Below are 13,995 nucleotides of genomic sequence, written 5' to 3' on the forward strand. Positions count from 1 at the left end.
TACTATTTGTTCATGAGAACGGTTTGTGTTTTTGTGATAGGGTTGACTTTTTCATTGAATATTCGACATGGATTAATTACACACAGTGTCGTGCAAGTAACTTCCAAACTGTAATATATTATAGATTACTTATTACTGCTATTTAAAAGTAATTCTTTACATTACAATATTACTGTCTCAGAATTGTAATGCGTTACATTACTCCTGTATTACTTTTGAGTTACTTTAACCAAAATAACTGCAGAAGTAGCTCTTACCATTCTAAGATGTAGGCAGAGAGCATTTTACATCCAGTAGAAGGAAATATGATGAAGCATAATGACTGTGGGCTATGCAGGATAACGATAGAGAAAAAAGTGAAAGCTGCAAGAAATCATGACAGACAGAATCACAAATGATCCAATTCTGTTATAAGTATTGTAGAGGTAAAGATTATCTGGCAATATCTGGGAATAGCTTAGGTCTGTATCATAGACACAACAGTACTGTGTGTAAACTCTATATTATGACATTATGCGCATTTGTTCTTTTCTTATTGTTGCGACCTCGATAGTTCTTTTGGTTTTAGACAATGGTTTCATTTGACTAGCCTACGTTCTTGTCCTTATCTCTGATAAACTCTAAGCGATGTGCATCCATCTCGTGAATGTACAGTAGGGATGTGACGGTGTGGAAATTTTCCCACCGGTTAATCAAAGTGTGATGTGACAACACCGGTAATAACGGTATCTGGGCTCTGTGCGGCCAAGCAGATTTTAGTTTCCGTTTAGAATTAGCCTATTATTGTTAATGAAAAACACAACACAATGGCAAACTCCCTTTAATAGGCACCAAATCTTCCGCGATCATCTTGTCTGTCAGCTCAAGATCTGACTCTTTTTTATTTGAACGTTCTGTTCTCTAACTGAACTAAATTACTTTATTACTACGGACGCAAGCGTTTTTCTGAAAATGTACCGAGTAAAATATTTCTGAAAATTCATTAGTAATGCCTTACACTACTGCGTTACAGCAAAAAGTAATAAGTTACTGTAATGTATTACTTTTGTAATGCGTTACTCCCAACACTGGTTACACACAGATTCTGTCGTTGTCTGGGTTACGTGTGTGTCGGGCGGAGCTATCAAAATAGGGCCGAGACCCTTTTCGGGGGTAGGGTCTTATGCGTGATGTTATGAACATGACTTAAGCGTGATGTTATGAAGCTTCCCGTCATTTCTGCGTTCAAATCGGTTCAAATGCAGCGCTGCCTTCCCAGAATGCTTTGCTGAAGCATTGAAGTCACTTGATGTCACCCATAGGAAGTGGAGCGCGGCGCGGATTATAACGACATAAGTGTTCACGGACGACTGGATCTGCATCTGAGCGAGTGTTTATGGGTGTGCATTTCCTCTCGCTCTAGTCACGCGCGCACACCCTACCGGGAGAAGAGCCCGTACGGCCCATACAAGGACCTTCCGGTCTATTAATGTCAAGCTGACCCATACTCGAAAAAAACTCTCCGAAACTTGTGAGAAACCGGAAGGAGTATTTGTAAAACAGAAATACTCCATCAAACGTCGAACATTATTTTTTGAAACTTTGTCTATGTTTAGGATGGGAATCCAAGTCTTTAACAGTGTAAAAAGCTCAGTATGCATGAAACAGCATTTCACCCCCCCCTTTAAAGATCCCAGCGATTGCCTCACATGTGGTGTTATGTTTAAAATAGCCTGTTTTTCCGTGGTGTTTTTCACAAACAAGAATTACATATGAAGGAGGAAATAATGGTGTTTGAGACTCACATGAGATGTCCATGTACTGAACTCTTTTTATTTAACTATGGCAAGGTTAATGTACCCAAAAATGAAAACATTGTCGCCATTTACTCATCCTCATACAATAACTAATTATCAATTAAAATGGTTTTAGATTTTATGGTCATTAAAATTATTAAAATTATTGTCCGTATAGAGTTATGTTAAAAGCAAATAAAGCCACAGGCCTAAAAGTGAGTGTTTCCATAAGAAGTTAACAGTATTGTATGCAGCACAGTTTGTTTCAGTGTTTCTCATTCAACAAATTACACAAGATCTTTCTCCACTGACATGGTTTTGCTCAAGGATCACTGACCCAGACCTTCACAAGCCATTCTGTGGTTCATTTCTCAGGCCACAGCACCCTAAAATAGAGCTTTCTGTACTCCCACTCCCAGAGTCAGCCCATAACTCCCACCCATCCTACAAACTTATCCAAACATAGGGTTAAAATCATCTCTGGCTTACTGATTTACTGCTCATACTTGGTGTGTTGTTTTGTTCAACACATTTTACTCTTTTAATCGAAGCTAAATGTTTTGACAAAATCAGCTTGATATAATAAATAAATGAGAGAATCGTTTTTACTATGAATTTTTACTATAAATGAACATGGATGGTATATCCCAGAGAGCTCCATTGTGGTGTTTATTTTCTTTAGGGGATCTTTTCCAGACTCACAATTCTGACTTAATAACTTATGATTGTGTTTATATATATATATATATATATATATATATATATATATATATATATATATATATATATATATATATTATTTTCTCTCAGAATTGTGAGAAATAGACACTTTCGTGCAAATGTCTCACAGACTTTTTTCTAAAAAATTATGAGAGATAAACGTGCAGTTGTGAGTTATAAAGTCTGAATTGTGAGATGAAAAATTGACTTAAATAAATAAATAAATAAATATATATATTTATATATATATTTATATATATATATATATATATAATATATATATTCTGTGACGAAAATAAGTTTCCATTAAAACCAACAAGGGTGGGTTAAGAAAAGAAAAAAAACATCAAACAAATTCTTGACCTATTGTTCTCGTTGTGAAGTTTACCCTTTTTACAGTGGCTTTGTTTTCAGGGGACAGGAAAGAGTTAACAATTATGGGCGCCAAAATAATGAGTCAAGGGGTGGGTGGTCTCGGGGGGATTCTGCTTATCATGGGTGAAGAAAATGAAGGAAATGAAGGGAAGTGGATTGGGGGAAAACACGTCTTCTTTCTGTGCGTGTAAGCACAAATGTTTGCCGTGGTATTCAGAAAGCGTGTGATATTAAGTGAGCGTGTGTGTTTTTGTGGCTGGAGGAAGCAAAGTGAGTGGGGTCATGTACTAGTTAAATAAAGAGTGTTATTAAAATGTGGAAAGTGTGTATATTTGGGAGATTTGTGAAGAATGTTGTGGGAGAGACACGTTTCTGTTTGCGAAGCTTGGCAGACGTACACTGAGAGAAAAAGGCAAGTGTGTGATTAGTTCTTGCCAAGAACTAGTGCTTTGAAGCATACTCTGCAGCCATGACCAATGGTTTTATAAAAACGTTCTTCACTTTTCAATGAGACACTGATATATTCCTCGTGATGAGAAAGATAAAGACTTCCTCAGGCTGTGAGTGTGATGCTGGTCAGCTGGGTTGCTGATAAACTCAGAGTAACCGTCTTTGTTCTTTGATGCACACAGTTGATGTGTCCTGAATATAATAAAGTATCAAAATATATACAGTGAATTAAAAAAAAAGAGAAGCATATTAACAGTGTGCTAAGTGTAAACCAACAGTCATATGGAGTGGTTAATGAAATAGATTTTTCAATAGCGGAAAAAAACTAGGCATTTGCACCTTTATATCTCACAATTGCAAAATTGCATTTTCTCCCTTATAATTGTTTTTTTAAAGCATTTTTGTTGTTGTTTGTATTCCTCAATCAATTCATTATATAAACAATATAACAAGAAACAAATATATTTAAAAAAAGTCTGTTTTCCCTTTTTTTTTTTTTTGTAAAATTTGTATAGGGTCAGTAACGACCCGAGGTGTGTAACAGTGCAAGTATATTTTTGCTGCACAACAATAATTTAACCTTTGATGACTGAATAAGTGCAATTCACCTTTGTTCTACAATGTCTGATTCATAATGACGAAGTGACGTTTCACTCGTAGTCACTGCAGGCCGAAAACAAAAGAATAGAAATAGTCATCAGCAGCACTTGAAATGGCTCAGTGATTTACAGGCACTGTCACTGATGCTGGATCTGTGAAAAAACGGTCAGCAAACAAAATTAATTTTGAAAATGTTGAAAATGATAGTTTTGAGAATATGCTTGAGATGGCGAATATGAGCTAAATGCTGAATGTGGTGTGAAATGAGCTCTGATGAGGACAGTGATGATGGAATAAAACATCTGCTCAAACTGAACCCTTACAAGCTCAAAAAGAGAACAAAATGTTTTTCTTTTCTTATCACGACAGGTAGAGATCCATCTATAACAGCTCCTGAATGTTTTCTCCCGACCAGAAAAAAAACGATGCCTTCGAAGTCTTCGATATTTAATGTCTTCTTCTCAAGAGTCGGGATGAATAACATCCAAAACATCAAATGGACCCTGTGGACAAAACGGAAAATAAATAAAAAATACAATCAAATTTGTGAAGTGATTTCCTGATGATGTCATTTGATTAAAGGGTTAGCTCACCAAAAAATGGTGAAAAACTCAATAATTACTTACCCTTACGTTCGACACCAGTAAGACCTCCGTTCATCTTCAGAACACAAATGAAGATATTAGTGTTGAAATCCGATGGCTCAGAAAGGTCTTCATTGACACCAATGTCATTTCCTCTCTCAAGACCCATTTAAGACACTAAAGACGTCGTTACAAAGCCCATCTCACTACAGTGACTCTACAATCATTTTATGAAGCGATGAGAATAGTTTTTGTTCGCAAAAAAACCCCTAAATAACAACATATAGTGATGGGCCGATTTTAAAACAAAGCATCGAACGTTTATGAAACAGTGAATCAATTCATCATTCGGATTGCCAGTGTCACATGATTTCAGCAGTTTGGCAGTTTGACACGCGATCCGAATCATGAATCGATACGCTGATTCATAATCGTTCAAAACTTTGTTTTGAAATCAGCCAAGTTGTTGCAGCCCTCAACTGATGTTGATGTTGTCATGTTGTGTTTTGGCCTGAAGCTCCGCCCTCCACCTATCAACCAGTCACAAAGTCAGTAGTGTTTGGGCATCCGGGTTGCCAGATCTGCTCTAGTTACCACAGCTGCAGATACAAACGTTCCTGCTGATCCTAAAGCCAATCTGGCAACCTCGAGTCAGGGGGAGGGGGAGAGGGAGACACCGCTCTACAGTCATTTAAGAGTGATTGCAGTCCAGGTTTGGCCACAATCTAACATACACTTCCTTTAACATGGAAAAGATACCTTTTATCACATCGCGTGTAGTTAGGACATGCTGTAAGACTATTTCCCTGAAACTCCTGCAAAAACGTGAAGAGTTCTAACAGCCGTGACTTTATCACAATTTGCGACTTTATATCTCAAAATTGCAACTTTTTTCATAATTGCAATTTTAAATCGAGCATTTTCACTTTAAAAAGATCATAATTGTATCTTTTTATCTTGCAATTATGACTTTGCTTCTGACAATTTGTGACTATATCTCAGTCGATACTTTCTCACATTTCTCACTTATATCACTTATAATGGAAATCACAGCTATTTGTACTTTCAGATACGGACTACATGCTGCAGAAAGAGAGCGGTAATGTGTTTTCTACCAAACATCGCCGGCATCTCCACCACACCCCCCGTCTCTTTGCTTCTGATGTCACCATTTTACTTTTGAAAGGCCTTTCATTTTCCAGTTGCTGTTAAGTACGAAAACATGTCTAGTAAAAACAAGCACATGCTGAATTTGGAGCCCATTCTTGCGTCATGCTTGTCTTATGTAATGGAGCCATGTGTAAAACGAGCAGTAGGGTGTGTGCTTCCTCGCTCATGTGCTTCACTACAGGCCTTCTGGGATCCTGTGTCAATAATGTGAGATCAGGATACTGTACATCCAACAAATAGTCTGAGGCTCTGCTTCTCTGTTTGCAGGAGGAAGCTCCAGTCAAGCCATCAGTGGCTCAGCTGGCTGGAAGACTCAAAGGTCATGCACTGCCAATTCCTGGAAACATGGAGGTAGTGGAACATCTGACGTCTTTCTGTTTGTCTCTTATTGGTTGTTCCTTATCGAAATTCTAGTTAATTCAACACACATTGAGGAAAGGTTCAGAAACAGCAATGTGTGCCGCTGAAATTTCATAATCAACACAGCTCCACTTTCCTGCAGTGATCATGTATTATATAGCCTAGCTTATGTTACTTAATTGCAGGTCAAATTTATGAGAAGACCCCCATGTTCTCTGGTGATAAACAACCAAAAAGATGAAGAACAAGAACAGGTGTGCATGCAACTTTACTGACATATCAAATCTTCAGGTATTTGTGTGTAGGCGGAGCTCCTAAAGGGACATGGTGGTGGGGGAAAAAATTAGAATGGAAGGAAAAAATATTTTCAAATCTTTTGCGTTTCCTCACAAAACCTGCTGTGTTCGGAGTGTAGGGTAAACACTTCCTGTTCAATGTCCCGCTGGCAATGTTTCAAAAAGATCAGTACGTAAACAATGGAACGGTTCCTAGAGTTTTATTTTGAACTTGGACTTTAAGGGGTACTTCAGTAGCCTGACAAGCCAGACCCACATCAAGATGTTTGGTCTGGAAACTCACCATTGACAGCTCAATCCGAGGGGCGGGATAAACAGTTGTCTTGCAATCTCCCTCTGCACGCAATAGGATAGCGCTACAGCCAACCAGAGCAACGAAGGTGAAAAAGAGCTTGTTGACAGATTAAACATTCGCCGTATCCGGTCAGCAAAACCCCATACACATCTTCCCTTCTTAAGAATGACTTCAGTGCTGTTCTTTGTTCTTTTCTCAGAGAAAAGCTTAACTCCAAGTCTTCCAGAATCGCAGTCAAAGCTGATTCGAAAGACCGCCGCCGTTCGCCAGTTTCTGTGTTTACTAGAAGCACGCAAACGCAACTCGGCCGTCGTCATTATGGCCCCGCCCGCCGACTCTATACACGATGTGATTGGCCCGTCCAGAGTTAGAGGAATACAGCTCAGAAGGGTATTGAGAGTTCCTAGACTACACTTGCGGGCAGATTAAATTTACTGCCGCTAGGGTGCGTCTAGATTTCTAGGCTAGATTCCGTCCTTCGGATGAGACGTTAAACCGAGGTCCTGACTCTCCGTGGTCATTAAAAATCCCAGGATGTCCTTCAATAAAGAGCAGGGGTGTAACCCCGGCATCCTGGCCAAATTTGCCCACTGGCCTCTGTCCATCATGGCCTCCTAATAATCCCCATATCCTGATTGGCTTCATCACTCGGTCCCCTCTCCACCAATCAGCTGGTGTGGTGAGCGTTCTGGCGCAATATGGCTGCCGTCGCACCATCCAGGTGGATGCTGCACATTGGTGGGGGTTGAGGAGATTCCCCCCTTCTATGTAAAGCGCTTTGAGTGCCTTGAAAAGCGCTATATAAATCGAACACATTATTATTATTATTATTATTAGGCTAGTACTTCAGTGCTGGGAAGATTAATCGATATTTAAACTGGGTCATTTATGTAGTAGAAATGTGAAATTATTTTTGAATTTGGTGCCGTCTAGACTGAGAAAAGACAGAAAATGTATTTTTGGCTCATGTTGATGAAAGACTACAATTCCCAGAATGCTTCGCTGCCCTGTGAGGCCACTCCCAAAGCCACCGCTACTGGGTAACTGGATATTGGATTACACACGGCACCGCCCCTACTGTTGTGTTCATTTTCTTAATAATAAAATAATTTAGTTCAGTTAGAGAACACACGCTACAATTAAAAACTGAACGTGTCTGTTCAATATAATGTGAGTGAACTGAGCGAATGTCACAGCACAAACGCTGCAGGAGTCAGATTACATTTAAATCTAAAAAATATGGTCAGTTCTTAATTCAAGGAGTTTAGTAAAGTTGGAAATATATTCACTGATTTGAACTTCCCAGATCAATAACTTGTGAGCTAAATGTTGTTAAAACACTTTAGACAATGAGCTACAACCAAATTTTCCTCAAAATGAACCTTATAATATGAATAGATCTCTATGGGCAGGCGGGAAAAGTCTTATTAAGTTATTAACTTCAATGTTACACCCTGTAGTGTCCCCTAATCTTGTTTACACATCATTGCTCTCCTAGTATAACCAGAGGGAGAGCGGTGATATGTGAACTGGATTTGGTGACATTGCATTACAGTTAGCAGAATATTTTTATAATAAAAAATCATAATCATGATGCAAAAGCAAATTTCATCAGATTAAGTATTGCAGTATGACCAGTAGGAGACTAGCAAGCCAGACCCACATCAAGATGTTTGGTCTGGAAACTCACCATTGACAGGGCTCAATCCGAGGGGCGGATAAACGGTTGTCTTTCAAACTCCCTCTGCACGCGATAGGATAGCGCTACACCAACCAGAGCAACGAAGGTGAAAAAGAGCTTGTTGACAGATTAAACATTCGCCGTATCCGGTCGGCTAAACTCCGAACTCATCTTCCCTTTTTAAGAATGACTTCAGTGCCGTTCTTTGTTCTTTTCTCAGAGAAAAGCTTAACTCCAAGTCTTCCGGAGGCGCGGGCAGAGCTGATTCGAAAGACCGCCGCCGTTCACCAGTTTTTGTGTTTACTAGAAGCACGCAAACGCAATTGGCCGTCATCATTATGGCCCCGCCCACCGACTCTATACACGATGTGATTGGCCCGGCAAGAGTTAGGGGAATACAGCTCAGAAGGGTATTGAGAGTTTTTAGACGACACTCGCGATTAGATTAGATTTGCTGCCACTAGGGTGCGTCTAGATTTCTAGGCTAGTAGAGACCATTGTGTAAATGTAATATGGAGACACTACACTGTCTAACACTGAGTTAATGACTTTAATGACTTTGTAGAAACGCTTTTTGGGTTTTGCACTTTGCAGGTGGTCCCTTTGGACTTGAGTCACTGGCCTCTCATGTTATGAGCAAACGGCAACCTCCCGCGATCTCGCTTGAAGCCAATACGGAAGTAATGTAAACTGCAATTCATCGACTGGCCACTAGGCTCCAGAAGGGAGCAGAATCTCATTGAGCCTTATGTTAAATAATGTTGTCTTAATGTCTTAATGTCCCAACTTTACAGCAGAAAAAAAAAAACATGTTTACAGCCTGGTACAAATAGTGGTTTTGGCCTATACGGCTAATTTTGACCTTCATGACAACTGTGAGGGGGGTGAATTTTTTTAATAACTTATTCGTTTACGTTATATAAAGCCTTAAAGGTCTGCATAATTAAGAGCGTGGTTACTTTGAGTGAAAGGTGGATAGCCATTTATCTGCCGTCTATAGTCATTGCGTCACCTAAGTTCTGCCCACATCCCGCCTTTTTGCCCATTTTCTGTTATCCGGGAGTGACTCTCGATGACGTGCTCGCAAGATGGCAACGCCCAGCTCGCCCCTACTTTAAGCTTCAGAGCGGCTTATCGAAATCCTATGGGTGACGTCACGGACACTACGTCCATATTTTTTTACAGTCTATGGTTATGAGGTTCGTTTTGAGGAAAACTAGGTTTAGGAAGTAGGAACTCACAGCAGATGTTTTACGAGAGAATGCAAAAGTTTTGTGAGGGAACGCAAACGATTAGAATTTTTCCCCTCCATCCTAAACCACCATGTCCCTTTAAGGGCTCTTTAGTATGTATTAGAGTTTAGATTCTCTACCCGAGCCCGAGCCCGAACCTGACCCGAACCGACCCGTGGGCCGGGTCGGGCTGAGATTTCCCTGCACTATCCTCGGGTCGGGTTGGGCCGGGCCCGTGATCAAACGTTTGTTTTTTTAATCATTAGCCTACTTTACTAGTCTAATTGAGTGGGCAGAAAGCTATGCTATAATCAGAAATTATATATATTTAGCAAAGTAAGAACTAATACAACAACTAGGAAACAAATGTGTAGGCTACAAAGTTGCACAAGTCAGGATTAGTGTAAAAATGCGTGTTAAACTCACAGCTCGAGCAGTGATGAAGCGCAGCATTATAAACAGAAACGCTCTGTGTCAAGAGCTGCTCGCGTCAACACTGCACTTTGCTTAATTAAATATCTTCGAATCGTTTCGTTTAAAAGTGGACATTTCAAGCTTTCTATATGCATATTTGTCATGTCTGTGAGGCGAGTAGCCTGCTGAGTTTCGGTTTATTTATGAGACGCGCGCTCCAGTTCATGAGATGAAATGAAAGCAATCACTCCCACGACTTCACCTCGCGATTGTAGTCTGCTATTTGCTTTTTATTTATTAAATCCAGGCAACTAGCCCAAGAAACCTTTTTTAAAATTAAGATACAATTTAAACAAAACGAAATAAATGCTTTCTACAAAACAAAACTTAATATTAAACTAAATATAACCACCAAAATCATTTCTGACCCAGTCGCATCTTTTCACTCATCATAATCAGATGAAATGTAAAAATAATATTATAATATTTAAACATAAATATGAAGGAAAAAACACATTGTTTAATGGCTACAACAAAGTAAGCTACAGATAAATGTCTGAGCTGGATTTGAGCAAACATCAGTTTACCGGTGAGCGGATCATGAGCGCGCGCCTGCGGATTATTGAGCGGAGTCAAGTCAACTCTATTTATAGCCTATAGCGCGTTTACAATGATGATTGTTTCAAAGCAGCTTCAAAGTGTTAAACATGAAAATATTGCAACAAAATGTAGTTTTATCATGAGCTCACCAGTCCGCTTCGCTGCGCTTTGCTCATTACAGGCTCGTTCTCGTCTAAACGCCCACGTATTGAACAATGGTCGGGTTTAAATCGGGCTCGGGCTCATAATTACAGTTAATGTGTCGGGCCGGGCCGGGCTCGGACACAACGTGCACGGGCTCGGGTAGGGTCGGGCTTGATTTTTTGAGCCCGATCTAACCTCTAGTATGTATGCCATTTTGCAGTGGTGAAAGTTAGAAGGGATTTTTTTTTCATGCCATACTGTATGGCAATATGAATTATTGATAAATATAGTTTTTTTATCAGTATAAATTTGTATTAATACAGAACAGAAGTTCAGTTTTATGGGGCTGAAAACTGATAACTTTGTATTTGTTTTGTATAGCATATAGGGGCCTGGAAACATTTTCAACAAAACTGGTTTTAAAGTACAAGTTTTTGAAAATTAGACTGTTATATGTCTCCATTTAAAGTACAAAAACACAAATTTGTGAAAACAGTGACATCATGCACATGAATATTACGTGTTCAGCATAGACAGTAAAAGAAATGGACAGAGCGACCCCATAAACTTCAACGGCGAAAAATGAAGTCAACTAGAAGCACTCACTTCCTGATGGCTGAGCGAACTGAGCAGGCTCAGACTGAGCTTGACGACGTAGATGTGACGTGAGCAACCTGTCGGACAGCTGTAGGTCTTCTAGTAGTTGTGGAAAGTGAAATCTGAATCACGTTGTTTAAATGTTCCCGTTGCGTTTGGTTCACTATGGGCTTCTCCCCATTCTTCCCCCTTGACTTTATCAGGCTTTATGTCTCCACGTCCCCTGACTGTCTCTTAGACAGTAAAAGATTGCTTCTGAGTATCTGGTAATGGAGCCTTTTATTCATTGTCGTGTTTCTTTATAAATAAACAATGGACAAATGGAGTCTTTAAACGTCTCAGATGTAAAGTTATTCACTGTCAAAGTGACTCAAAAATGAATGGGAGTCAATGGGATGCTAACAGCAGGTGATGGCTTGGTTAGCAATGGCAGCCCCTAGGGGTGGAACTAGTGTTCCCCTTAGTGTTCAGTCTATAGGAGTGTTTCTTTACAAAGTGGCATTGCCACCTACTGGCCTGGCAGCAGAATACAGTGATTTTAGTTGCTTTTGCAAATTCGTGTGAACAGGGATTGCTTTGACAACTTTGTCGTCTGAATGCAAAACTTTTTCCAAAAGGCAAAGAAAGAACGTTTCAGTTTATAATACATGTCATGTAAACTTACCCTAAGATTACTGAGTTAGATATTTGGGTATGTTAACACAAAAACAATGTAAGTTTTTTATTCTGCAAAAACGACTGAAAACGCTTTATTCTGCCTCCAGGCCAGTAGATGGCGATGTGACTTTGTAAAGAACACATAATACACATGTCACCATTTTCACAAATTCATGGTTTTGTAGTTAACAGTGATGGTAACGGTATCCTTTTCAAAAACTTGCAGTTTGAAAGTTGTAGAAAGTGTCGTTTAAACGCCCCATAGTAATTGAGTAACACATTCAGCCCTGCGCCCCGCACTTGGGTCCAAATTTGCATATGTCATAACTATTCGAAAATGCTGCAGAGCTGAAGTGGAACACACCTTGCTAAACTTTAGGCCAGTTTTATAGTAGCAAATGTGGAATGGTCTCATCCAATATGTCTTTAAAATAACTGATTTTTCTGATACAGAAGTCGTCTAACTCTCCTCATCCTCCCAAGATGAAGTTAAAGAATTCACCCCTCATAGAAAAACTTCAGGTAAGATCTATCTGCTTGATTATCCATTTCACACAAGATCTTTTGCCGCAATCCAGGCATCCTGTAACCTGTGTTTTTCCAAACTTATACCCGTGAAAGTGCACTGGAATGGCCGTTAAACCCGTGACTTCACATGAACTCGTACTAGATCGATGTACTCCCAGTTATGAGACGTCACATACCCCACGAAACAACAATGCCAGTGTCTACGGATGCTGTGTTTATGGAAGTTATACATTAAAAGCCAAATAGTTTATTAAAATAAGGTATTGCGCTAATGTTATTTATCTACAAATGTTATGCATTATCAGTTTTTCTAGCTTTAGTTTTCAGTCCATTGAGTGCAAGAATAAATGATACCAAATTAATTTCCAAATATACAAATAACGTAAAATAAAAGGTATAACAGCTTCTCTTGCCTTATGCGCCATTTTCTCTCTCTCAATTAAGCAAGGAGTAAGCACCTTTGGCACCTTTTGTACGGTCCGCCATGCTATGTTTACATCCAGCTACCACAATTCCTCGCGCTCAGGCAGTTTGGTGTGACTTTGGCCTGGGACGCTACAACGTCTTGAGTCGTGGTTTGCAGTCATAACTTACGGGCTCATAAACCTTCCTGGAACGCAGCATAAGTTTCAGCCAGTTTGCACACATTTATGATTTGCATTTGAAAGATACCATCCTAGCTGTATTGTGCGGTTGCTTATCAATTTCCTGTGTCATTTCCGAAGACAGCTTTCATACTGGAAGAAGGAAATCTGATGCAACTTGCATCATAAAGCTATTTGTTGTAAATATATAATGTAAAGCAACCTGCATGCAGGGAATTGTTTGATTTTTCTGTGTATTTTAAGTGCATATGCTGAATTTTTTTCTCTCAATAGCCCACTTTAGACATTCTTTTAACACATAGTTGCAAAGTTACTTACAGCTACTTGAAGTAGTAACTAGAAGTGAAATAAAATGCAACCTTTTTTGTGAAAGCCCAATTTGTTGTCTAACATTCAACACTAAAATATTATAGTGTTTTGTCTGTGCCTGCTGTCACATTTATGAAGCTACACTGTCACCTAGTGTTGAAAAAGTGCTGTTGCAAGGGCATATCAGCATTAAGGCCAAAAGGTGGCTTACCATAATACAGTATATGCAGTATTGTGTACTATACTGTAAATAGAATTCAAATGCAATGAGTGTATTTTGAAGAATAAATTAGAAGTAAAATAATATCAAACAAATGTACCATTTTCCTTAAATCATAATTTTATAAAACTGCCAAAATGTAAAAACTTGACACATGAACATATTTACTAAAGGAAGTTTATATAAGATTGTGGCCAAAACTGGTACTCCAATCACTTTTAAATGACTGTAGAGCGGTGTCTCCTGCTCCCCCTCCCCCTGACTCGAGGTTGCCAGATATGCTGCAGGATCAGCAGGAACGTTTGTAGAGCAGCTGTGGTAACTAGAGCAGATCTGGCAACACGGATGCCCAAACACTACTGACTGCGTGATAGGTCGATAGG

The 13,995-nt window shown here is 39.4% G+C and overlaps 1 protein-coding gene across 3 annotated transcripts in view; it reads left to right on the forward strand.

Annotated features, from left to right (window-relative positions):
• Nucleotides 1-13,995, forward strand: part of zgc:153184 (uncharacterized protein LOC751652 homolog) — a 38,817-nt gene that overhangs the window by 14,640 nt on the left and 10,182 nt on the right. Inside the window, exons 2-4 of one of the 3 annotated variants that reach the window (XM_067450183.1) lie at nucleotides 5,942-6,025; nucleotides 6,220-6,287; nucleotides 12,388-12,472. In XM_067450183.1, the coding sequence (XP_067306284.1) occupies nucleotides 5,942-6,025; nucleotides 6,220-6,287; nucleotides 12,388-12,472 (237 nt within the window). Of the gene's footprint in view, nucleotides 1-5,941; nucleotides 6,026-6,219; nucleotides 6,289-12,387; nucleotides 12,473-13,995 lie in introns of all 3 variants that reach the window. The other 2 variants (XM_067450184.1, XM_067450185.1) reach the window with 2 other exon arrangements.

This window comes from Pseudorasbora parva, chromosome 8 (assembly GCF_024679245.1).
Source record: "Pseudorasbora parva isolate DD20220531a chromosome 8, ASM2467924v1, whole genome shotgun sequence".
Taxonomy (NCBI): Eukaryota; Metazoa; Chordata; class Actinopteri; order Cypriniformes; family Gobionidae; genus Pseudorasbora; species Pseudorasbora parva.